The 26,011-nt window shown below is 42.8% G+C and overlaps 1 protein-coding gene across 6 annotated transcripts in view; it reads left to right on the top strand.

Annotated features, from left to right (window-relative positions):
* Positions 1-26,011, top strand: part of RYR3 (ryanodine receptor 3) — a 551,623-nt gene that overhangs the window by 364,976 nt on the left and 160,636 nt on the right. For all 6 annotated transcript variants that reach the window (XM_082384899.1, XM_082384900.1, XM_082384898.1 and 3 more), the window contains 6 exons: positions 805-891; positions 1,269-1,495; positions 3,351-4,146; positions 6,771-6,971; positions 18,519-18,621; positions 19,437-19,574. In XM_082384899.1, coding sequence (XP_082241025.1) covers positions 805-891; positions 1,269-1,495; positions 3,351-4,146; positions 6,771-6,971; positions 18,519-18,621; positions 19,437-19,574 — 1,552 coding nt within the window. The remainder of the gene's footprint in view (positions 1-804; positions 892-1,268; positions 1,496-3,350; positions 4,147-6,770; positions 6,972-18,518; positions 18,622-19,436; positions 19,575-26,011) is intronic.

Raw genomic sequence — 26,011 nt, 5'->3', positions numbered from 1 at the left:
CAGCTAAAAGGCAGTTGGTGAATCCTGCACCATCTAATGTAAGAACTAAAATCATGGAGAGTGAGGAAGGGGTGGAGAGAAGTCCAGAGGAACCAAGTGAGAGGGAGCGGTTTTGAGGGAGGAGAGAGGCTCCAGGTGCAGCCTCTTCATGTAATTCCAGGGAAGCGCCGCGTGATCCCTGCCTGCAAAGCGGGCTCTCGAGTGGGGCCTCTTTTCCCTTCAGGGACATTTGGCAACTCTGGAGACGTTTATCAGTAGGGCTGAGGTTGCGACGCTCTGCTGTAGGTCTCCCGGCTTTGCCTGACTGACACCCATGTGCCTTGAGAAAGAATACTGAAGCCACCGCACCACCCTCCCTTGTCACCTTCCAGGGCGGGAGTGATGGATGGTGGTCCTCGCTGTGGGCCTGGGTGGGGGGGTCTCCGTGCTCTGTGAAGAGCAGCACCTCAGCTTGTTCTGTGACCAGAGCAGGCACTGCCTTCGGTGGCCGGTGGGCTGCGACTGTCCTCCTGAGCACTGCAGAAAGCTGCTGGCTTCGGTTACCCGAGAGAGGAACTGAAAGGACGTGAGATCGTTCAGCCCCGCGTGGAGAGAGGAAGGGCGTGTGGAAGGTGGGAGCAGTGACAGTAGCTACGCTTAGGCACCGGGTCTCTGGGAATTTCTGAGCAGTGAACAATGAGCAGCCAGTTAACTGCCCTCTTTCAGCTCAAGCTAGAGTGAGGGTGTTGACTGAAACACCCATGACTTAGCCCCCCTATGATTTTATAATTCTGGGCAAACATCTGGATTTGTTTTGGTTTCCAGGTGGAGCCCAATACCAAAGTGTTTCCAGCGGTCTTCCTGCAGCCTACCAGCACCTCTTTGTTTCAGTTTGAACTTGGGAAGCTGAAGGTATTTATCTGTCCCCTCATCTAACGTCTGTGACATGAGGGGGGCCTGCTGACCATTAGGGGGAGAAGCTCAGGCCTGAGAAAGCCGGGAGTCTGTCACCTCTTGCTTGTCATGTGCCTCCCAAACTAATAGGTTCCTATTTTCCCCTTCTCCCACTTCTGTTGAGTACCGAAAGAATTAATGAATGTTCACGTAACCCATTATGTCAGGTCTTCATTGATGCTTGCGAAGCCCTCATTGGTCCCTGGATGCATTTGTCTGTTTGTAACATATGCTCATCCTTTTGGTTATCATGGGCCGGGTGCATTGTCCAGCCACTGAGCATCTCTGTGTTGCACGTGTGTTCTCCTCCCTGATGCCTTTCTGCCTTGCCCCAGAACGCCATGCCCCTGTCGGCGGCCATATTTAAGAGTGAAGAGAAAAACCCCGTCCCGCAGTGCCCACCACGGCTGGACGTCCAAAGCATCCAGCCCGTCCTCTGGAGCCGCATGCCCAGCAGCTTCCTGAAGGTGGAGACGGAGCGGGTGAGCGAGCGCCATGGCTGGGTGGTGCAGTGCCTAGAGCCCCTACAGATGATGGCGCTCTACATCCCCGAGGAGAACAGGTAGCGGAGGGGCCCGAAGAGGGAGGGCCGGGCCCGGGAGGCAGGGAAGCAGGTACCCAGCAAGCCCAGAAGCCAAGGAGGAGCATCCTCATTGGCAAAGGGCCCAAGATGACTGCTGATTGCCCCGAAGCCTCGGTTTCTCTTCTTTCCCTTCCCCACTTTGATTATTCACTCAGAAACAGCATGGTATTCACAGTGATGTGCCTGCCACGGGGCTTTCACTGTAGCTCCGAGTACCTGCACTCAGGGACGTTTCCATGCGTTTAATTAAAAACCCTAGCATGGCTCAGAAATATATGTTACTGATGGCAAGAAGGGGAAGAATGAGGCATGCCTAGCTTGCTTGGAGAACCAAGAATCAGGCTCCTGGTCCCCACTCTTTAAGAGGTGCTCCTGGATTATGGGCTAGATTCAATTCCAGCACCATCACTTTCTGGCTGCATGGCCTTGAGTGAGTTACTCATGCACTCGGACCAGGCCTCGGTCTTCTCCTCAGTACAGTGAGATCAATGCCCACCCAAAGGATTGCTGAGAGAGAAAAAATGAAATTGTGTAGGGAAAATCTAGTTCAGTTTCTGTACATAGAAAAAATTAAGTAAGTTCTATTTTTATGGATGTTATTACCCCTTGATCTCTTGGACTGAAAAAATAAAGCAATAGAGGATGGAGGTATTTGGCACCTGCATAGCTCACATTTAGGTATTCCACTGGGTCATGGGCAGCCGAAGGACAGGCTAATGTAGGGAAGGAGCAGAAAAGACCAGGAGACCAGCCAGGTAAGCCAATTGCAAAGTGTCCTCAGATTCTCAGTGAGGACCAAGACAAAGTGGAAGAATCTAAGCAGAGATCAAAGCCCCGGGCCCCCACACACAAGGGAATAATACACAGCAGATAGATCTCTACAGTCAGGATGGAGAAAGTGCACTGGTTACCTGACTACGCCAACTCATCACAGACTGGAAGGCGTTTCCTCTCTGGACAAGAGCGCGGGTGTGTGTTTGTTTTCAGGAAAAGGATAGCCCCATGGCTGATGGTAAACTGGAGATTACATAGATGAGGCAGAATGGTAAATTGATGGGAGGGCTTTAGCTACGTCTTCTGAGGGGTTCTTACATCAGGAAACAGAGGATCCCCTTGAGCCTACAAATAAGAGGACCAAGTCACCTGTCACATACCTGAATGTTTTCAGTTCTGAGTTGGGTTTTTCCCTAATAATGGGGACTTTGATATTTGGTAAGCTAGTGTCTTTTTTTTTTTTTTTTTTTTTTTATTTTTATTTTTGGCTGCGTTGGGTCTTCGTTGCTGCGCGCAGGCTTTCTCTAGTTGCGGCGAGCAGGGACTACTCTTCGTTGCGGTGCGTGGGCTTCTCATTGCGGTGGCTTCTCTTTGTTGCGGAGCACGGGCTCTAGGCACACGGGCTTCAGTACTTGTAGCACGTGGGCTTCAGTAGTTGTGGCTCGCAGGCTCTAGAGCGCAGGCTCAGTAGTTGTGGCACACGGGCTTAGTTGCTCCATGGCATGTGGGATCTTCCTGGACCAGGGCTTGAACCCGTGTTCCCTGCATTGACAGGCGGATTCTTAACCACTGCACCACCAGGGAAGTCCCAAGCTAGTGTCTTTTAAGTCTTACAGACTTTTGAGACCCTCATAGTTAGAAATGGTGGATTATCAGGAGCTGGGATATGGACCAGAACTGGGAGACGAATGATAACCTGTAAGAGACTCCTCCAGGCTTCTACCTGCTCTGCCTTCCTTGGCTCGGGTGAGATCCGTGGGGATTCCGAGGGTAAGCGCTCTGCTGAATTCTGGCACAGTTTTCTCCCCGTGGAGTGGTTGATTGCTTGTCTCCTCCTCAGGTGTGTGGACATCCTGGAGCTCTGCGAGCAGGAGGACCTCATGTGGTTCCATTACCACACGCTGAGACTCTACAGCGCCTTGTGCGCCCTGGGAAACAGCCGCGTGGCTTACGCCCTGTGCAGCCACGTGGACCTCTCCCAGCTCTTCTACGCCATTGACAACAAGTACCTCCCCGGCTTCCTGCGCTCCGGCTTCTACGACCTGCTCATCAGCATCCACCTGGCCAGCGCTAAGGAGAGGAAGCTGATGATGAAGAATGAGTACATCATCCCCATCACCAGCAGCACCAGGAAAATCCGCCTGTACCCGGACGAGTCCAAGAGGCATGGGCTCCCTGGGGTGGGCCCGAGAACGTGCCTCAAGCCAGGGTTCAGGTTCTCCCCCTCCTGCTTCGTCATGACCAGCGAGGAACACCAGAAGCAGAGCCCCGAGATTCCCTTGGAGCTTCTCAAGACGAAGGCGCTGAGCATGCTGACGGAGGCAGTGCAGTGCAGTGGGGCTCACATCCGGGACCCCGTCGGGGGGTCCGTGGAATTCCAGTTTGTGCCTGTGCTGAAACTCATCGGAACCCTGCTGGTCATGGGGGTGTTTGACGATGACGATGTTCGGCAGATCCTCCTTCTCATCGACCCCTCCGTGTTTGGGGAGCACAGTGGGGGCACGCAGGGCGGAGCAGAGAAGGAGGAGGTGACCCAGGTGGAGGAGAAGGCTGTGGAGGCTGGGGAAAAGGCCGGCAAGGAGGCTCCCGTCAGAGGCTTGTTGCAGACCCGGTTACCGGAGTCCGTCAAGCTGCAGGTAACTCGGGGCAGCCGGCATCCTGCCCTTGGAAAGAGCTGGGGAGGGAGACAGTGCAGCCTGGTGGTGACGCCAGGACTGTGGGCATTGGCCTGAATGTGGAGTGTAGCAGAGATGCTCAGGGAGAGTGCCCACTGGTCCTGCTTGTTCCTGAGCTGGAAGGTACTCCCTAAGTCTCCCCAAACCAAAACAAAAATACCAGCTCTCATCAGTGAAGCGTGTGCTTTAGAACTGTTTTTCTGGTCCCAGTGACGGATTTTCCCTGATCTTCTCTCCTACCCTTTGGGACTAAAGCGCTCATTTGTGACATCTTGTCTGGAGACAGGGAGGAGCCTTTGGCCGTGGAGTTGACCAAAGGAACTGGCTTGTAGGATGACCACACTCATCACCGGCTCTCATTTGTTGCCGTGCTCCGATCACAAGCCTGACGTGAACCTGTTACACTGGCACTCAAAGAAAGTGCCATCTGAGCTAGGAGCCCTGCTCACTTAGAGCTGCCCCCTTGCGCAGCTTAGTCTTACCAGACTTAAGCTAGCATCAGGGATGCACTGAAAGAGGATGGTGACTTTTGTCTTCTCAGCACTGAGAAGACAGAAATGAAAACAAATAGAGGAGAAATTAACACAACACTGTAAATCAACTATACTTGAATAAATTTTCTAAAAAGTAAAAAAAGAGAAAAGAAAAGAAATAGAGGAGAGCAGTTTATCTCAGTGGAGTGACGCTGGTTCAGGCATCCCTGGATTTCAATTCCTGCTCCTCAGCCACTTCCTGGCTAAATAAATTTGCCAAGTCAGTAGCCCATCACTCTTGGCTTTATGATTTGTAAAATGTGGATGATGATATAGTAAAACATAATATTAAAATGTGTGTTTAAAAAATATAATTTGAAACATATGTTTGCGTAAAATATATTATAAAAAAATAATCTGCAGTCGAAGCTCTCTTATCCAATATGATGGGATTGGTAGGTGGTCATTTCATCAAAACATTGAATATAGAGGAGAAGCATAACAAATTTTACATATGTACCTTAAATATTTTATTAAAACATAGAAATGTGCTATTCTGATGGAGGGCCAAGACCTCTTCTTTTTTTTATTTAATTAATTAATTTTTTTTTAAAAAGATGTTACCTCAAGACAAATGAAAATGAAAACAAAAATTACCAAAACCTATGGGATGCAGCAAAAGTAGAAGAGGGAAGTGCATTGCAATAAATGTTTACATTAAAAAAAGAAGATCTCAAATAATCTAACTTTATACCTCAAGGAGCTAGAAAAAGAACAAACCAAGCCCAAATTTAGCAGAAGGAAGGAAATAAATATTAGAGCAGAAATAAATGAGATAGAAAGCAGAAAAACAATAGGAAAAAGTCAAAACTAAGAGTTGGCTTGTTTTATTGTAACTTTTCTTATCTCTAAAATTAAGAAAATAAGTGTGCCTGCAGTAGCCAGTTTAATTGAAGCAGGTATCTATATCCACATGATCTGGGGCAAGACCTCTTCTTTAATGTGAGTCCCTGACTGGCACATAGCGTCCTCTCTTTTCCATGGGTGACACCTGTCATGCACCATCTACGATTACCACTTTGGGGTCTTTAAGGTAGGCTGCAGATCTAGAGGTAATGGAAAGCAACCTGAGTGCAAAATGCCTCTAGATTTTTATGATTTCCCCCAACTTTTTATAGTTGTCTAACTCACACTCAATTTTAGCATTTTTTTAAAAAAAAACTCGCCTTTCACAGATGTTCCCTAGTCATTCAACTTAGTTTTCCTATTTCATTCACCCACATGACTTTAAATGTTGTAATTATAATCACAAGTAGGACGAGCGTAAGCTCTGGGTCCCAGTTTACCTGGCGGGAGCAGAGGTGTGCAGATGTGCAGAGACTGTCCTGCTAGGTGACAGCACCCCACCACCAGGGGCCTTGTCTGTGCCCAGACACACTGGAGAGTGTTCTTTAGTCACGTGTGATGGGTTAAGTGGATGTGGGTAAATAGAACTTCTGCTTTAGTAAAAATATGAGGAACACACATAAAGTATGGCAAGTGCCTGGCACAGTGTCTGGCAAATAGCTAGTGCTCAAGAAGGTATGGCTATTTTTTCCTTATTAGTATAAATTCTAATGGTGATAAGATTAGTTATAACAACTGATCATAGAAAAACAGTGCCGATAAACAAAAACAATGAAAGATGGGGAGGGAAGCAGAAGTCTCGCTTTCCCATCATCCAGAACCAGGTGTCAGGAAGGAGACCCAGTGCTCATATGTACCATTCAGTGGTGGTTTCTGTACTGAGCTTAGAGCCCTGGGAAAATGCTCTCCTACATGCTGTTCTCTGTCTCCACAGGCAGACATGCTCTGCGTTTAATGAGCTCATTTTCCTGTTGTTCTCCTGGCTCAGCAGTAAAGAGCTGGGCTCTGGGTTCAAGTACTAATCCAGAGTCATCCAGTAATGGCCAACTTGGATTCCAGTAGTAGCTCTATGATTACTGTGTGACACTGGGCAAGTCCCTTAAATTGCCTAAGTCTCAGTGTTACCATCTGTAGAATGGGGATGATAGCTGCTTCACCAATGTACATGACGTATTATTATATTCACGTGTGTGTACACTTTTGCAGATGTGTGAGCTCCTCAGCTATCTCTGTGACTGGGAGCTGCAGCACCGGGTGGAGGCCATCGTGGCCTTTGGCGACATTTATGTCTCCAAGCTCCAGGCAAATCAGAAGTTCCGCTACAACGAACTCATGCAGGCCCTGAACATGTCTGCGGCCCTGACTGCTCGGAAGACCAGGGAGTTCCGCTCACCCCCGCAGGAGCAGGTGAGAAGCCCCTCCCGAGCCTCCATCCCATTCCTAGGGAAGAGCTTGAACCCGACGAAGGAGGGTACACAAAGCCTTCATGGGAGGTTGAAAGACCCCGGCCAGCACCAGGAGACAGGCTAGTCCTGTGCTGAGACAACTGGGAAGCCTCTGCCAGCTGTCTTGGGTGGAAAGATAACCTTCCAAAACCACACACAGAGCCAGGCTTCCTCCTTTCCTTCGCTCGCTCATGCCACCACTCCTGTCTCTGTTAGGATCCAGCTTCTACCCCTCAGAAGCATTTCTGTCCAGTCCTTCCAGAAGTCACTACTCTCCATCAGAGATCAACAGAATGTGGTCCGCATTTCCTGACCCGTGAGGGCGGGTGCACAGTCTTCCTTGACCGAGACCCTCTGGAATCCCCCCACCCCAGCCCCAGGAAGCCTGGAGGGCAGGACATGGATGAGGGAGTCCTCTCCTGGGATGTGTTGTCTCCATTCTTTGCGGTACCCCACCTCGTAGTCAGCCTCACCCAGGTTGAAAGGCTGCTTTGAAAAGAATGAAAATCCTGGTGAGAAACTTGCAGACGAGGGAGGGACAGCTTGTAAAATAATAGTCTCCATTCGTCGCCACTGCTCGGCTGATCACATATATCCTGCAGGCCATTTGTCCCAGCTCCCTCAGTTTCAAAAGAGAAGATAGATCTTCCAGTGAAGACATTCATTTTTTGTCGTCGAAACCAAATCTTTGGATCTTATATATATTTAATAAGCAGCCTATCCATAAATTGTTGTCGATATAATTACCACCATTTTGTAACAATGGCGAGGCCACCACAGCATGGTCCAATTACGTTCCTAAAACCTATTTTATAGGCTATAGATACTTATATTGGCTTAAAAATGAACCACCTATCTTGGCTCTTTAAGATGCCTTTGAATGATACTGGCCTTGATAAAGAGCAGACAGAGCTTCACATCTCTTTGCTAGAGGCAGAATGCCAAGGCCCTGTGGATTGGTGGGAACAGGTACTTTGCACTGTGCTGAGGAAAATACAGTGAGTGTGAATTATTCTTGAAGGCTTTACAGATGTTGTCAGGCTGCTTTTAGACTGGCAACAGGTGCGAACATTCCCTGTTTCACTGGGCAGATGCTGACTTGTATTTGTGAAAAACGGGAAGGTGGATGAAGTGGTGATTAAAACACTGCTGTTGGCTTCCGAGCCTGGCTCCCATTGCGCCCCCACCATCACTCACTGGGTAGTCTTGGACGCATTACTTCTCTTTGTCTCTCAGTTTCTTCGGGCTGCAAAATGTGGATGATGTTTGTGAGAATCCTATGAGATCATTCATTTAGATTGCTTAGCAGGAAATCTGTCAGGAAACATTCTGTAAGTACTACAAGCTGTCAGTAGTTTTAGTGTCAGAGGTATTTGCATTTGCCTCATGCCATGTTCTATGCCCTTCTGTCAGTGAGCCAGTGAGTTTACACATGTTTTCTGGCATCTCCTTAAGCCAGCCGGGACTGGGTTGTCCATCTGACACCGTCATCCCCATAGACACAGCTCCTGATCCTGGATCCTAGAAGGGCCCTGCTGGCTGCACCGTCTTCTTGCCCCATTCTGCCTCCTTACCTTCTCTTCTGTCATCTTTGGGACCTAACCATCACTTCCTTCTTTAGCCTTCTAGACAATCCTCTGAACAATCATTTCAGACCCATTTCAGAAGTCTGTATCTCAAGAACTTGAGCAGACCTCAGAATCCCTGGAAGGCTGAATAAAACACAGATTGCTGGTCCCACCTCTAGGGTTTCTAATTCAGTAGGTCTAAGGTAAGGCCTGAGAATTTACATGTTTAGCAAGTTTCCAGGCTATGCTGATGCTGCTGGCCTAGAAATGAAATAAAAGCAGGGACCCTGTTACCAAATTCAGCTGTCCCATCTGCCACCCCTCCCAGAGTATTCATTTCTAGAAGGAACCTACCCATAGAACTTTCTAAGTAATTAAGAATTTAATATTGATAAAGGATATGGAGGATTTCAATTTCAGGGCAGAGGAATGCAAAATCACTTGGAAAATAGGATACATAGGAATTAGAATTTTAAAACAGTGATATGATTACCTCATTCTTCTGTAACCTGTGAGGATAAAATAGAGGTTTTCAGCCCTATATCCATACACTATTCAGAGAGATGAAAAAACATACTTGGGGGATGTAACTAAGTACAAAAGTAGGTAAAGCGAAGATTAGTCCAGTGATTGTTGGCAAATTAGCCAAGCACAGTTTGCAAGCCTTTCACTTTGAAAAGGACTTTCTTTAAAGGGTATGACCTAGCAGAAAATTCAGTTCACTCCCCTTTTGGTTACGCCCTGAGGGCTGATGGGCCACTTGCTTCCTAGGTGTTCCAACAAAAGAAAGATCATTCAGTAAGAAATTAACTTTCAGATTCTTGAAATCAGACCTTCAGATCTGATTTTTATTTAATAAACAACACATCCATATATGTTGCTGATATAATTAGCATAATTTAACATTGTGGAACAACCACAAAAATTACTTTTCAAACCTGTTTTATCAATATTATTTTATTATAGACAATACCTTACCTTCTGCCAAAAACTTGTTTGCAGTAGAAGCTTTGAAAAAGGATCTTCCTAACAATATTAAATAAGGTTCATGGTTTAATAAAGGAGACTGTGAATTTTTTTCACCTAGATATCCTAAACAAAAGTAGAATATACCCCTTTGCCTGGTGTTTGGGTTACTCTGCCTGACACAGCAAAATGGACAAGATTACCTCTAGCTATTACTTCAGTGCCTCCAGATATTCACTAACCTGGTGTCATGGGTCTGTGGAAGAATTTAGACATCCAGAAATCTGAGTGACAGCTTTATTTTCACCAACTTTTCATTAATTTCTAAGAGCATTTCTTTCAATTATTGATGTAGACAGCAAAGCAAGTACCTAACCTTGTCACCCACAGAAATTACATATTTTTTCATATCATATTACAGAGTTCTAATACCTTGAAGTATCATTTACATTCATCACTACTTCAAGATCACAGTGCATGTGAGACCTGCTGCTAGATCTTTTTGTATATATGTTACTGTATCACAAATTTGTTTTTTGTCATGTTGATAACTGGATTGCAGTATAATTGTTTCTTTGTTTCTCTTTGTAATGCTCTATATTTTGTTTTAGGTATTTAAAATATTAATCTGAGAAAAAATCCACGGGTTTCACTAGACTGTCAGGTGGTCCATGGCACAGAAACAGTTAAGCATCTCTGACACAAAACTATAGGGGAAAAGGTGACAGGCTGGCTGCAAAACTTAAAACCTACATGTCAAAAAAAATTCTGTAAACAAAATTAAAAGCTCACTAACAACTGGGAAATGTATTTGGAGTATATATTACCAAGAGTTAATAAACTGCAGATGTGCAAAGCACTCACTGATTAATTTTTAAAAAGATAATCACACAACAGAAAAATGGAGGAAGAACATGGATGGAAAATATATAAACTGTGAGATAAAAACAGTCCTTCTGGGTGGAAAAACAAAGTTCAACCTCACCAATTAAATGCAAATTAAAGCAACAGAGGGCTTCCCTGGTGATGCAGTGGTTAAGAATCCGCCTGCAGGGCTTCCCTGGTGGCGCAGTGGTTGAGAATCTGCCTGCCAATGCAGGGGACACGGGTTCGAGCCCTGGTCTGGGAAGATCCCACATGCCGCGGAACAACTAGGCCCGTGAGCCACAACTACTGAGCCTGCGCATCTGGAGCTTGTGCTCCGCAACAAGAGAGGCCGCAACAGTGAGAGGCCTGCACACAGCGATGAAGAGTGGCCCCTGCTTGCCACAACTAGAGAAAGCCCTCGCACAGAAACGAAGACCCAACACAGTCATAAATAAATAAATAAATAAATAAATAAATAAATAAATAAATAAATAAATAAATAAATAAATAAAATAAAAAAAAGAATCCGCCTGCAAATGCAGGGGACACGGATTCGAGCCCTGGTCAAGGAAGATCCCACATGCCGCAGAGCAACAAAGCCTGTGCACCACAATGACTGAGGCTGCACTCTAAAGCCCACAAGCCACAACTACTGATCCCACGCTCCACAACTACTGAAGCCCACGCACCTGAGAGCCCATGCTCCACAACAAGAGAAGCCACTGCAGTGAGAGGCCCACACACCACAACAGAGAGTAGCCCCGGCTCACTGCAGCTAGAGAAAGTCTGCGCACAGCAATGAAGACCCAACACAGCCAAAAATAAATAAATAAAATAAATTAATTAAAAAAAAAAAGATTAGGGCTGTTTAAAAAAAAAGAAAAATAAATAAAGCAACAGAGATATGACATTTTTCACCCATTAAATTGGAAACTATTTGAAAATATGTTAACTCTCACTACCATAATGGAGATGGCAAAGTAATACACACTCTTGTATAAATTTGGTATTAATGCAAATTGTTGTGAGCTTTCTGGAGGGCAGTCTGGCAATTAATATCAAAAGCCATTAAAATGGCAGTTCCAGTTGGAATTACTGGGTGGTGCATGCCAACATGACTGCGCTGGTAGTGAGAGGTGCTTGGGTCATGCAGAAGCCTGTGGACTTTGCAACGGTCCCACAGAGACTTTGACATAAGAAGCAGCCATGCAGCTGAGAGGGTCTTGGTGCTCCGGCTGGGTGTCAGACCTGAGCTGCTGAGGTGGGAGAGCTGAGTCCAGGACATTGGACGACCAGAGACCTCCCAGCCCCATGCAATATTAATCAGCAAGAGCTCTCCCAAAGATCTCCATCTCAATGCTAAGACCCAGCTCCACCCAATGGGCAGCAAGCTTCAGTGCTGAATGCTCCATGCCAAACAACTAGCAAGACAGGAACACAACCCCACCCATTAGCAGAGAGGCTGCCTAAAGTTATACTAAGATCACAGACACCCCAAAACACACCACCAGACGTGGCCCTGCCTACCAGAGGGACAAGATCCAGCCCCACCCACCAGAACACAGGCACCAGTTCCCCCCCCCCCCCGCCAGGAAGCCTACACAAACCACTAAACCAACCTCACCAACTGGGGCAGACACCAGAAATAAGAGGAGCTACAAACCTGCAGGCTGGGAAAAGGAGAACCCAAACACAGTAAGTTAAACAAAATGAGAAAACAGAGGAATATGCAGCAGGTGAAGGAGGAAGGTTTTTACCCACCAGACCAAACAAATGAAGAGGAAATAGGCAGTCTACCTGAAAAAGAATTCAGAGTAATGATAGTAAAGATGATCCAAAATCTCAGAAATAGAATAAAGAAAATACAAGAAACGTTTAACAAGGACCTAGAAGAACTAACGAGCAAACAAATGATGAATAACACAGTAAATGAAATTAAAAATACTCTAGAAGGAATCAATAGCAGAATAACTGAGGCAGAAGAACAGATAAGTGACCTGGAAGATAGAATAGTGGAAATAACTGCTGCAGAGCAGAATAAAGAAAAAAGAATGAAAAGAATTGAGGACAATCTCAGAGACCTCTGGGATAACATTAAATGTACGAACATTCAAATTGTAGGGGTCCCAGAAAAAGAAGAGAAAAACAAAGGGTCTGAGAAAATATTTGAAGAGATTATAGTTGAAAACTTCCCTAACATGGGAAAGGAAATAGTCAATCAAGTCCAGGAAGCGCAGAGAGTCCCATACAGGATAAATCCAAGGAGAAACATGCCAGGACACATATTAATCAAACTATCAAAAACTAAATACAAAGAAAAAATACTAAAAGCAGCCAGGGAAAGCAACAAATAACAGACAAGAGAATCCCCATAAGGTTAACAGCTGACCTTTCAGCAGAAACTCTGCAAGCCAGAATGGAGTGGCAGGACATATTTAAAGTGATGAAAGGAAAAAACCTACAACCAAGATTACTCTAACCAGAAAGGATCTCATTCAGATTTAATGGAGAAATTAAAACCTTTACAGACAAGCAAAAGTTAAGAGAATTCAGTACCACCAAACCAGCTTTACAACAAGTGCTAAAGGAACTTCTCTAGGCAGGAAACACAAGAGAAGGAAAAGACCTGCAAAAACAAATACAAAACAATTAAGAAAATGGTAATAGGAACATACATATTGATAATTACCTTAAATGTGAATGGATTAAATGCTCCAACCAAAAGACACAGACTGGCTGAATGGATGCAAAAATAAGACCCATATATATGCTGTCTACAGGAGACCCACTTCAGACCTAGGGACACATACAGCCTGAAAGTGAAGGGATGGAAAATGATATTCCAGGCAGGTGGGGAAAAAAAGAAAGCTGGAATAGCAATACTCATATCAGATAAAATAGACTTGAAAATAAAGACTGTTAAAAGAGATAAGGAAGGACACTACATAATGATCAAGGGATCAATCCAAGAAGAAGATATAACAATTATAAATGCTTATGCACCCAACATAGGAGCACCTCAATACATAAGGGAAATTCTAACAACCATGAAAAGGGAGATCAATAGTAATACAATAATAGAAGGGGACTTTAACACACCCCACTTACACCAATCGACAGATCATCCAAACAGGAAATAAATAAGGAAACACAAGTTTTAAATGACACAACAGACCAGATAGATTTAATTGATATTTATAGAACATTCTACCCGAAAGTGGCAGAATACACTTTCTTCTCAAGTGCACATGGAACATTCTCCAGGATAGATCGTATCTTGGGTCACAGATCAAGCCTAGGTAAATTTAAGAAATTGAAATCATATCATGTATCTTATCTGACCACAACGCTGTGAGACTAGATGTCAATTACAGGGGGAAAAAAACTGTAAAAAATACAAACACATGGAGGCTAAACAATATGCTACTAAATAACCAAGAGATCACTGAAGAAATTAAAAAATACCTAGCAACAATGACAATGAAGACACAATGATCCAAAACCTATGGGGTGCAGCAAAAGCAGTTCTAAGAGGGAAGTTTATAGCAAAACGATCCTACCTCAAGAAAGAAGAAAAATCTCAAATAAGCAACCTAAACTTACACCTAAAGCAATTAGAGAAAGAAGAACAACAACAACCACAAAAAAAAAAAAAACCCAAAGATAGCAGAAGGAAATAAATCATAAAGATCAGATCAAAAATAAATGAAAAAGAAATGAAGGAAACAATAGCAAAGATCAACAAAACTAAAAGCTGGTTCTTTGAGAAGATAAACAAAATTGATAAACCATTACCCAGACTCATCAAGAAAAAAAGGGAGAAGACTCAAATCAACAGAATTAGAAATGAAAAAGGAGAAATAACAAGTGACACTGCAGAAATACAAAGGATCATGAGACATTACTACAAGCAACTATATGCCAATAAAATGGACAACCGGGAAGAAATAGATAAATTCTTCGAAAAGTACAATCTTCCAAGATGGAACCAGGAAGAAATAGAAAATATGAACAGACCAATCACAAGCACTGAAATTGAAACTGTGATTAAAAATCTTCCAACTAACAAAAGCCGAGGACCAGGAGGCTTCACAGGTGAATTCTATCAAACATTTAGAGAAGAGCTAACACCTATCCTTCTCAAACTCTTCCAAAATATAGCAGAGGGAGGAACACTCCCAAACTCATTCTACGAGGTCACCATCACCCTGATACCAAAACTAGACAAAGATGTCACAAAAAAAGAAAACTACGGGCCAATACACTGATGAACATAGATGCAAAAATCCTCAACAAAATACTAGCAAACAGAATCCAACAGCACATTAAAAGGATCATAAACCATGATGAAGTGGGTTTTATCCCAGGAATGCAAGGATTCTTCAACATACGCAAATCAATCAATGTGATAAACCATATTAACAAATTGAAGGATAAAAACCATATGATAATCTCAGTTGATGCAGAAAAAGCTTTTGACAAAATTCAAAACGCATTTATGATAAAAAACCTCCAGAAAGTGGGCATAGAGGGAACCTACCTCAACATAATAAAAGCCATATATTACAAACACAGCCAACAACATTCTCAGTAGTGAAAAACTGAAAGCATTTCCTCTAAGATCAGGAACAAGACAGGGTGCCCACTCTCACCACTGTTATTCAACATAGTTTTGAAAGTTTTAGCCACAGCAGTCAGAGAAGAAAAAGAAATGAAAGGAATCCAAATTGGAAAAGAAGTAAAACTGTCACTGTTTGCAGATGACATGATACTATACATAGCAAATCCTAAAAATGCTACCAGAAAACTACTAGAGCTAATCAATGAATTTGGTAAAGTAGCAGGATACAAAATTAATGCACAGAAATCTCTTGCATTCCTATACACTAGCAATGAAAGAACAGAAAGCGAAATTAAGGAAACACTCCCATTTACCATTGCAACAAAAAGAATAAAATACCTACAAATAAACCTACCTGAGGAGACAAAAGACCTGTATTCAGAAAACTATAAGACACTGATGAAACAAATCAAAGATGATACAAACAGATGGAGACATATACCATGATCTTGGATTGGAAGAATCAACATTGAGAAAATCGCTGTAGTACCCAAAGCAATCTACAGATTCAGTGCAATCCCTATCAAACTACCTATGGCATTTTTCACAGAACTAGAACAAAAAATATTACAATTTGTATAGAAACACAAAAGACCCCAAATAGCCAAAGTAATCTTGAGGAAGTAAAACGGAGCTGGAGGAATCAGGCTCCCTGACTTCAGGCTATACTACAAAGTTACAGTAATCAAGACAGTATGGTTCTGGCACAGAAATAGAAATATAGATCAATGGAACAGGATAGAAAGCCCAGAGACAAAACCACACACATATGGTCACGTTATCTTTGACAAAGGAGGCAAGAATATACAATGGAGAAAAGACAGTCTCTTCAATAAGTGGTGCTGGGAAAACTGGACAGCTACATGTAAAAGAATGAAATTAGAACACTTCCTAACACCATACACAAAAATAAACTCAAAATGGATTAAAGACCTAAATGTAAGGCCAGACACTATAAAACTCTTAGAGGAAAACATAGGCAGAACACTCTTTGACATAAATCACAGCAAGATCCTTTTTGACCCACCTCCTAGGGTAATGGAAATAAAATAAAAAATAGATGAATGGGACCTAATGAAACTTAAAAGCTTTTGCACAGTGAAGGAAACCATAAGCAAGACAAAAAGACAACCCTCAGAATGGGAGAAAGTATTTGCAAAAGAAGCAACTGACAAAGGATTAATCTCCAAACTATACAGCAGTTTGTATAGTTCAAGCAACTCATGCAGCTCAATATCAAAAAAACAACCCAGTCCAAAAATAGGCGGAAGACCTAAAGAGACATTTCTCCAAAGAAGATATACCGATTGCCAACAAACACATGAAAGAATGCTCAGCATCACTAATCATTAGAGAAATGCAAATCAAAACTACAGTGAGGTATCACCACACGCCAGTCAGAATAGCCATCATCAAAAAATCTACAAACAATAAATGCTGGAGAGGGTGTGGAGAAAAGGGAACCCTCTTGCACTGTTGGTGGGAATGTAAATTGATACAGTCACTATGGAGAACAGTATGGCGGTTCCTTAAAAAACTAAAATAGAACTACCATATGACCTAGCAATCCCACTCCTGGGCATATATCATGAGAAAACCATAATTCTAAAAGAGACATGTACCACAATGTTCACTGCAGCACTATTTACAATAGCCAGGACATGGAAGCAACCTAAGTGTCCATCGACAGATGAATGGATAAAGAAGATGTGGCATATATATACAGTGGAATATTACTCAGCCATAAAAAGAAACGAAATTGAGTTATTTGTAGTGAGGTAGATGGACCTAGAGTCCGTCATAGAGAGTGAAGTAAGTCAGAAAGGGAAAAACAAATACCGTATGCTAACACATATGTATGGAATCTAAAAAAGAAAAATGGTTCTGATGAACCTAGGGACAGGACAGGAATAAAGATGCAGATGTAGAGAACGGACTTGAGGACACGGGTGGCAGGGGGAAGGGGAAGCTGGGACGAAGTGAGAGAGTGGCATGGACTAATATATACTACCAACTGTAAAACAGATAGCTAGTGGGAAGCAGCCACATAGCACAGGGAGATCAGCTCAGTGCTTTGTGACCACCTAGAGGGGTGGGATAGGGAGAGTTGGAGGGAGGGGATATGGGGATATATGTATACATATAGCTGATTCACTTTGTTATTGAGCAGAAACTAACACAACATTGTAAAGTAATTACACTCCAATAAAGATGTAAAAAAAAAAAAATCATAAGGGGAAAAAAAAGCCATTAAAATGTTCAAACCTTTTGGTCCAGCCATTTCGCTTCTCTGAGTCTATCCTAAGAAAATGATCAGAGAAATTCAAACCAACTTTATTTTACAAGGATAAAAAAAATGAAAACAACTTAAATATTTCATAGCAGATCATTAATTTTACATGTATTTTATATAAACTGCTGTTCATCCTTATAATGAAATGTAATGCACCTGTTAAAGATCAGGTTAAGAAAATTTTAAAATGCTCGAGGTAAATTAAGTGGAAAATTTGAGTTTCAAAAAAGTTTATTTAGAGTGTGATCTCAATCTGCATACATAAAGATATTAACTAAAATATTAACAGTGGCTGTCTTTGAGTGGGGAGATCTCAGTAAATTTTCTTCTTTAGGTAATCTCCAAGTTTTGTGTAATTAATAAATTACCTTTATAATCAGAGAAAAGTGAAAGCTACTTTTATTTTTTTTTAGCATGTCATAGTTTATTGCTTTGTTTCATTAGTGTATTTTTTACATCTTTGTATTCTCATGACTCATCTCTCCAAAGATCATTTAAAATGCCCTGGATGCATGACTTTTTTCTCAGAATCATGCATTCTTTCTTAAAGACAGAAATTAGAGCCATAGTCACCAAAGTAATTATTCTGAAGAAGGAGAGCAGAGACAGTATCTTGGTGATGAAAAGCAATATTGCTGGAATTTTTTTTTTTTATTTGTAGTGGGGTTTTTTCCCCAGTTATTGAGATCTGGTTAACGCATAACACTGTATAGTTTAAGGTGTACAACATAATCATTTGATATATGTATATATTGTGAAATGATCACCACAGTAAGCTTAGTTAACATCTATCACCTCACATAGTTATGAATTTCTTTTTCCTATGATGAGAACTTTTAAGATCTACTCTCTTAGCAATTTTCAACTACAGTATTGTTAACTATTGTCACTATGCTATACATTACCTCCCCAGGACTTATTCATCTTATAACTGGAAGTTTGTACCCTTTTTTAAAATTTTTATGTTTTATTTTTTATTGAAGTATAATTGACTTACAATGTTTCAGATGTGCAGCAAAATGATTCAGTTATAGAAAGCTACTTTTAAATGTTGGCCATCTTTACCGAAAAAAATAATAATAATCGAGTTAAATAAAATTTGCAAAGAAATACTAGGTGTCTGACTAAGGTTGGATCTGAGTTCTTTGGACAGACATTGAGAACCAACTAGCCATTCTTCTTTGTCCCTCAAAGATCAACATGCTTCTTAACTTTCAACTGGGGGAGAACTGCCCGTGCCCAGAAGAGATCCGGGAGGAGCTGTATGACTTCCACGAGGACCTTCTCATTCACTGCGGTGAGCTTCTGAGATAAAAGCTTTATGAAAGACAAGTCTGTTCATGATTCCTTTGTTAGAAGCTCAGGGGGGGTTGCGAAGTTAGTTTTCTATTTTAAATTACAATACTAATTGTCCAAGAAATGATTCTCTCCAAGACTGTTTGGGGCAGAGAAGATACAGGACATCATCCAGGCATAATACATGACTGAAACTACTACCTAGAAGAAATTTTGCTGAGATCTAAGAGAGAACTGGGTCTCTAAAGAAGGAAGGAAAAGAACTGATCTTTATATAAACCTCACCCAGTTTACCTCAAGTTAGATAGTTCGGACTCTGCTCCCAGCTGAGCCAAGATTCTGATCCCCTTTGCTTTTTAGCTTCTGCAATGATATAAGTATGGCCATGTCTGCCCTTAAGGATTCTGAACAAGCCATCCCTGCTTAGATACGTATCTGCTGGTTTTAAAGAGGCTCTCAGCAATTGTGCTGCTTGTACATGGGTGGGTTGAGTACTACGTGGATAAGAGATGACTTTTTCATTTGAAGTAACTCATGGTTAACTCTTTCTTTTTGGACACTCTAGAGCCCATTTTGGGTATGGGTTAGAAAAAGGTAAGTCTTGGGATTGAAATTACTTAATGTTCTTGTATACAAGAAATCATCTTTTTAGAAAACTTGCCGAAAGACATGATGTAGATAAATACTTATGGGAGGCTGCCTATAGTATCCTTAGAAAGTTCCAAAAGGTGGAAAGCAGTGTTTCTATGTTCTTTCCATCATCTGGTGGCTTCATGTACTGTTTGAGGTTATCACTCTGTTCTGTGACTTGCTTAGGGGTTCCCCTGGAGGAAGAGGAAGAGGAGGAGGAGGACGCCTCCTGGACTGGAAAATTCCGTGCTTTGGTGTATAAAATCAAAGGCTCTTCCAAGCCAGAGAAGGAGCAGCCGACAGAGGAGGAGGAGAGATGCCCTAGTAAGTTCCAGTGCCTTTCAATCACACTGCCCCCAACCTGGAGCTCTTCTAAGACTTAATTAAGATCACGGACTTTCTAAGCAAATACTGTGGGATAGAGAAGGGCTGCTTAGCTAGCTTCAAGGAAGCGCTCTGTTATAATTTGTAGAACTGATTGCTATATGTTTGGGGCTATGCTTTTCTTCTGACTTAAGGAACTTACTTTGAGTCGTCTTTTAGGGATGGATTGCTTGGTGGGTCTGCTCTTGTCTGTCTACTTTTAAATGCCTGTAAACAGATTTCTGTTCTTTTATGTTTTCATAATCTTCCTCTTCTAACCATTGTTGTTTCTGTCACTTTTGTTTGTGGTTCCTTAGTGTTGAAAATTGCCCCAGCAAGGAAATAACGTAATAATAATAAGGCAGAAGTAAAGGGAATAGGATGTGGGGTTTGGGTGGGGGGGGGGGGTTGGTTTTTGGCTATGATTTTCCTAATATAACATCCCAGAGGAATTGGACCTTCTGTTTTTCAACATTCACGAACCTTGTTCAAATCATTTCTCTAATCCTAATAGTACAGATGACTCCTACCATTTCGACCCATGTTGAAACAAGATCATAATTTGTTCTGCAGGGCAGTTGACTGTCCATTACCATTAACATTTCAAGAGGAAGATTGTCTGCATATTATAATCAGTCTGCTCCATAGTACCAAATTCTGCAAATATTTCACTGTCTAAAGAAGAGGGAATTTCCCAGGTGTAATATAGTTGCCTTTTGTCTTATTCCCTGTTCCTATGCATCGTAGAACATGCTTTCAAATTATAGACTAGAGCAATAGACTGACAAGATGTGATCAGTTTGTTTGAAAACACTGCTTTGGGGTTCATACATCTTATTGCCCTTTCTATTGACCTTCCATCTTTGTCAGACTATCTCTGAAGGGAAAGTATCCTCTGCACTTATCAGCAGAATTGTAGAAGCCTCTGGAAGAGTGTCTGGGGTACTTGGCAGTAGTTGCACTGGCAACCCTTGGTCGGTCCTATTTGTCACCATGGCGGCGGGGGCGGGGGGGTCTTTGGTGAGGACAGGCCAGCATGATTCAAAGGTCCAAAAAAGTGAGTTTAGACTCCCTTTGTGGTACTGCCAAAGCAGAACTAAAAATAGGTTGAGCTGACCCATATTCCCTGCGGAGAGTCAGTTTTGAAAGTGGTTGCTTCTTTCTAACACAGTATGTCACAACCAGGGGGTCCTCCAAGGTGACCGCTTCATGTTAGGTAAATGGAGTCACTTAGATTAAGTCACCTAACTCTGTGAAGTCTCCCTAACTCTAAGAACGGTGTCCAGGCTCTAAGGACTGCAATCTTTAGCATTGCTACCCTGGGCCTCAGGCAGAAAGATTATGTTCTGTCTGTTCTGGCAGGATGTGCAAACCTGAAAGGCTAGCCCAGCATGAGACTCCATGGTGCGCCCCATGCTGCTTCCATACGACAAGCAGAATTCTGAGAGGTTCAAGCTTTGTGTCCTAAGTCTTCTTTCCTGCAGTCCCAGAAGTAGAAATAGAAGGTGGCCAAGCATGTCTGGTTGTCAGCATACAGGTTCCCTGCCAAATGTTCCAGGGACATAAAGCTCCTCACTCAGGGCTGACATTTTAAGAGAAAATCTTGGGGATGGTTTAACTGCCATACCACCCCAAAATTGTTTTTCACTTGATTGAATGGAAATGATGTTTCTGGATGCATAGCCAGTTGCCGTAAAGGTTTCTAATCCTTTAAAATATTGGTAACTTTGCCCATGTTATTGCTTATGATTTCTCTTACCCTTGCATCTGATAAAATATTAAAAGTTTAGATAATGAGAATCGCATGCTATAGTGAACTGACAGTTTACCAAATACTTCATATATATTAGTTTACTGCTGTTAGTTTTTTTTCACTCCTCCATTGTGTAGGTGATGAACATAGGACTCGGAAGAGTTAAAGGATACTTGTTCATTCACTAATTCTTTCCACCCTTACCTGGTTCCAGAAAAATTTCCAGATCTAGAATGTCAACAAGATGAGTAAAGCTGTGACTTGATTGAGGTCTTCTGACTCTGATTCCACACTCTTTCCATTGTCCCATGACACGACATTTGCCAAAGAATTTTTCAGCATATGTATCCATGAGCCCTCAACCCACATATTACACATATTATCAATACATACAGAACGACGGCATCTTAAAACCTTCATCTTTTTTTTTTTAAGTACTTTATTTATTTATTTATTTATTTATGGCTGTGTTGGGTCTTCGTTTCTGTGCGAGGGCTTTCTCTAGTTGTGGCAAGTGGGGGCCACTCTTCATCACGGTGCGTGGTCCTCTCATTATCGCGGCCTCTCTTGTTGTGGAGCACAGGCTCCAGACGCACAGGCTCAGTAGTTGTGGCTCACGGGCCTAGTTGCTCCGTGGCATGTGGGATCTTCCCAGACCAGGGCTCGAACCCGTGTCCCCTGCATTGGCAGGCAGATTCTCAACCACTGCGCCACCAGGGAAGCCCAGCTTTCATCTTTTTATCTTGCTTACTGCATCTGTGAGGTAACTCACTCCTGTGACTCATTGTTATTTGTAGGAATCTGAACCCAACAGAAGTCAAAATTTTTACATCAAAAAGTTAACCCAGCCAAAGATCTGGACTCAGGGTTTTCAGGGCAGGTGGTGCAACTTCTCCTCTACGAGCAGTTGGTGTTGGCCAGATAACCTGCAGGGGACCTCAGCTTTTAGGAAAGAGGAAGCAAGTGTCCTGAAACCCATAAGAATCCTGCTAACTGGTTCAGTGTTACAGGGATTTGCCCAAACTAATTCCAAGTCATATTGTGATGGAAGTTGTTACAATCTGATCAAAAGATTATATGATAATGAAGAGGTTAAAAAAAAAAAAACCCTCTAAGAGTAGCAGCCCACCATACTAAGTCACATTTCTTTTTTAATATCCCAATCCATCACATTCCCTAGAAAATCTTTTGCCTGTTCGTTGGAGGCCAGTGCTTCTCGCACACTACAATTTAAGTAGGGTTTCCTGGAATATAAAAATCTGTAGCCCCTGAGTTATCCCTCCAGAAGAGGCCAACCAGCTCTTTCTGCTAAATTCTAAATTTAACAAAATAAAAATCACCTGTCACTTCACAGCTCAAAGTTGGTGCCTTCCTGACCTCCGTCATTCTCTGAGTGCTTTCTCCATGGCAGGTTTTTTCATAATCTCTTTTCAAAGAAAGCTGCTACCTGTATCAGCTCTCACCCAGTCACTGAATAACCTGAGCCCTAGACCAAAATTCTCCCCCCCCCACCACCTAAATGCTGCAGCCTTTTCTCATGCTGAGGAGGGGAAGAAAGTCTACTGTTTGCCACCAAAATAAGCCTTGGGCCCCAACACAAATACTCACACACAAAGTAAGATAACTTAGCAGTAGGTATATCTGTGGCACTCAGGCAGTATTTCTAAGCCTCTTTAGAGTCTCTCCAAACAGCTTCTCCCTGAGACATACACACACAGATACCGCCTCCATGTTGTCTTTTTTTTCAATCTCATCCTCCATCACCCTGCCCCTGCCACATTGTGGAATTTCTAACAGGGCATGTGTGACTTTCCACCTCAGGTAGAGTATCTGTCTACCTGTTTATTTTCTTACTGGGACTTAGTACTGGGACCACGCCTTACTTGTTCCCACATTCAGCTCATCGGCACAAATCTTTTTGACCTCCAATGCACGTTAGTCATTTGAGGCTTACAAAGATGAAGAAAACAAGGACCTCGCAGACAAAGGAGTGAATATGTGTGGACAGGCAACTCGATATAACATGAGGTCAGATGTGCTATAGTAAAAGTACAGATAAAGGACAGTAGGTGACCAGAGGTGGGGGATTGGAAAAGTGTCCATAAAGAACATAGATGGGTAGATATATAAGGGAGAGGTATTTTTGGTGAAAGGAGCTACTTCAACAAAGCCCAGAGGCAAAAAAAATTTCATATTCCAAGAGTGGCAATGAGTTGAGATTGGCTGAATTATAAGAGGAGTAGAATAAGGAAGAGTGGAAAGGTAGGGTGGTGTTAGAGCAGAGTGTCTTGAGAAATCCAGCGGTTAAACTGTATTCAGTCTTGGAGTGTGACATGTTACTGTTCCTGTGTATTTTATACTACTTGGCCTTACAGCTGCCGGGGGGAGGCGTTGACATTTACATGGTACCCACTGTGTCCTGAGCATTGTCTTAAGCACTTCTGTAAGTATTACCTCATTTAATTCTCACAATGAAAATATGCAGTTGACAGTATTATTCCTATTTTACAGTTGAAGAAACTGAAGTAAAGACAGATTAAATAACTTTCCAAAGTCACACAGGGGTGGCATAAAAATTCAAACCTTTGTCCACCTGAGTCCAATTCCCATCCATATTATTTATGTAATAACATTATAGCAATGACTATGAAAGGTTCTTGAGGACTAAATTATTCTTTTATTCAGTAATAGTGAGGTAGGGACTTCCCTGGCAGTCCAGTGGTTAGGACTCCACGCTTCCACTGCCGGGGGCCCGGGTTCGATCCCTGGTCGGGGAACTAAGATGCCGCAAGCTGTGCAGCGCGGCATATATATATATACATATATATATATATATATATATATATACGTGTGTATATATATATATATATACGTGTATATATACGTGTATATATATATATACACGTATATATATATATATATATATATATATATAAAATTTTTAAAAAATAGTGAGGTAGTATGAGCACAGGACTCTGGAGTTAGGCTGCCTTGTCTTAAATTCTTGCTCTGCCACTCTCACTGTGAGAGTGAACATGTGACCATGTCTCTGTGCCTCAGTTTCCTCATCGTTACGATGGACATAGCGTTAATGCTTCCCTCGTTTGGTTGATGCGATGGTTAAATTAGTTAATATATGCAAAGTGCTTTAAAGTGTGCCTGGCACAGAGTGAGCACTAACTTCAAACATTTTTTGGCTATTAAAATGTTTGTTGATCACCTGCCATATCTCAGACACTGTATTTAGCACCGGTCAATCTATTTTAGCAAGATAACCATCCAAAGGACTGCAGCAGGGATACATTGGAGGTATGGGGGCCCATTGGGACATCACTGCAGTGCCCTAGATGAGAAGTTCTGAGGACTTACATAAGGGTGGTGTGGTTGGCAAGATAGTGATCCCACAGATGTCCATATCCCTGGAACCTATATATATGTTAAATGACAAAGGGAAATTTAATTGCAAAAGGAATTAAGGCTGCTTATCAGCTGGCCTTAAAGTAGGGAAATCTCCTGGATTTCTGGAGTGGACCCAAAGTAATCACAAGGGTCCTTAAAAGTGAAAGAAGGTGGCAGACGAGAGTTAGAGGGTTGGGGATATGAGAAGGGCCTGGCTCAAGTCTCCTGGTGGAAGAGACCATGAGCCAAGGAATGCCAGAAGCCTCTAGAAGCTAGGAAAAGCAAGGAAATGGATTCTCCCTTAGGGCCTTCAGAAAGAAATGCACCCTGCCGTGCCATGATTTTAGCCCAGTCTGGGTTTACCCGTATCTGGGTCAGACTTCTCATCTCTAAAACTGTAAGATAGTAAATTGGTATTGTTTTGCTACCAAGTTTGTGCTGATTTGTCACAGCAGAAAAAAAAAAAAATTAATACAGGTGTTAACAGCAAGAAGTGAGCTCAAGGGGTCAGACACATTCTAAAAGTAGGGTTGGCATATCTTGGCAACCAGTTGGAAATATGAGGAAGAGGAAGGGGTTACAGATGGTCTTTGCATTGCTGATGGGACAGGATGGGTGACTGTGTTAACAGACATGGGGGTGGGGGGAGGCAGAGCTTAACTTTTATTTAGCTCCATAGGAGACACAAGAAGATTTTCCACACCTGGTCTCAATCTACTGGCTAGCCCTGCATGGCAGATGAAACAGGCATGTGAGTCCTAGCTTAGCGATGAGGAAGTGGAGAATCCGAGGCATTCGGTGACTCGCCCACCGATAGATGGCAGAGCAGGGTCAGAACTCACTGTGATCATGCACTGGCTCCCAGTCCGGAGCGCCACAGAAATCCATGCATAACAGGTGTTCTGCATCTGTTTGATCAGTCGATGTGAGGCCCACCCTCGGAGTAGCTTGCATTCTTGTGATGGAGAGGAGAGTCTGTCAGGAGAGGGAAAAACTACCATCGACAGAGCACCAGCTTTGTGCCAGGTTCTGTGCTAGAACCTGAGTTTTACCTCACCTGAGTTTATCCCACAGCAAACAGCCAGGTAGAGTGGCAGCCAGATTCCCATTTTTGTACACTAGGCAGCTAAGCCTGAGAGAAGCAAGATAATTTGGACAAGTTTCTTGCGACATGTGAAAAAGAGGCCAAGATGGGAATCAAGCTGCCTATCCAGGGCAGGGACCCTGCTCTTTCAGAACTGGGCAG

Source organism: Balaenoptera borealis (assembly GCF_965194805.1).
Source record: "Balaenoptera borealis genome assembly, chromosome: 3".
NCBI classification, from domain to species: domain Eukaryota; kingdom Metazoa; phylum Chordata; class Mammalia; order Artiodactyla; family Balaenopteridae; genus Balaenoptera; species Balaenoptera borealis.
The sequence above is the reverse complement of the archived record's forward strand: the minus strand, read 5'-3'. Positions and strand labels throughout refer to the sequence as shown.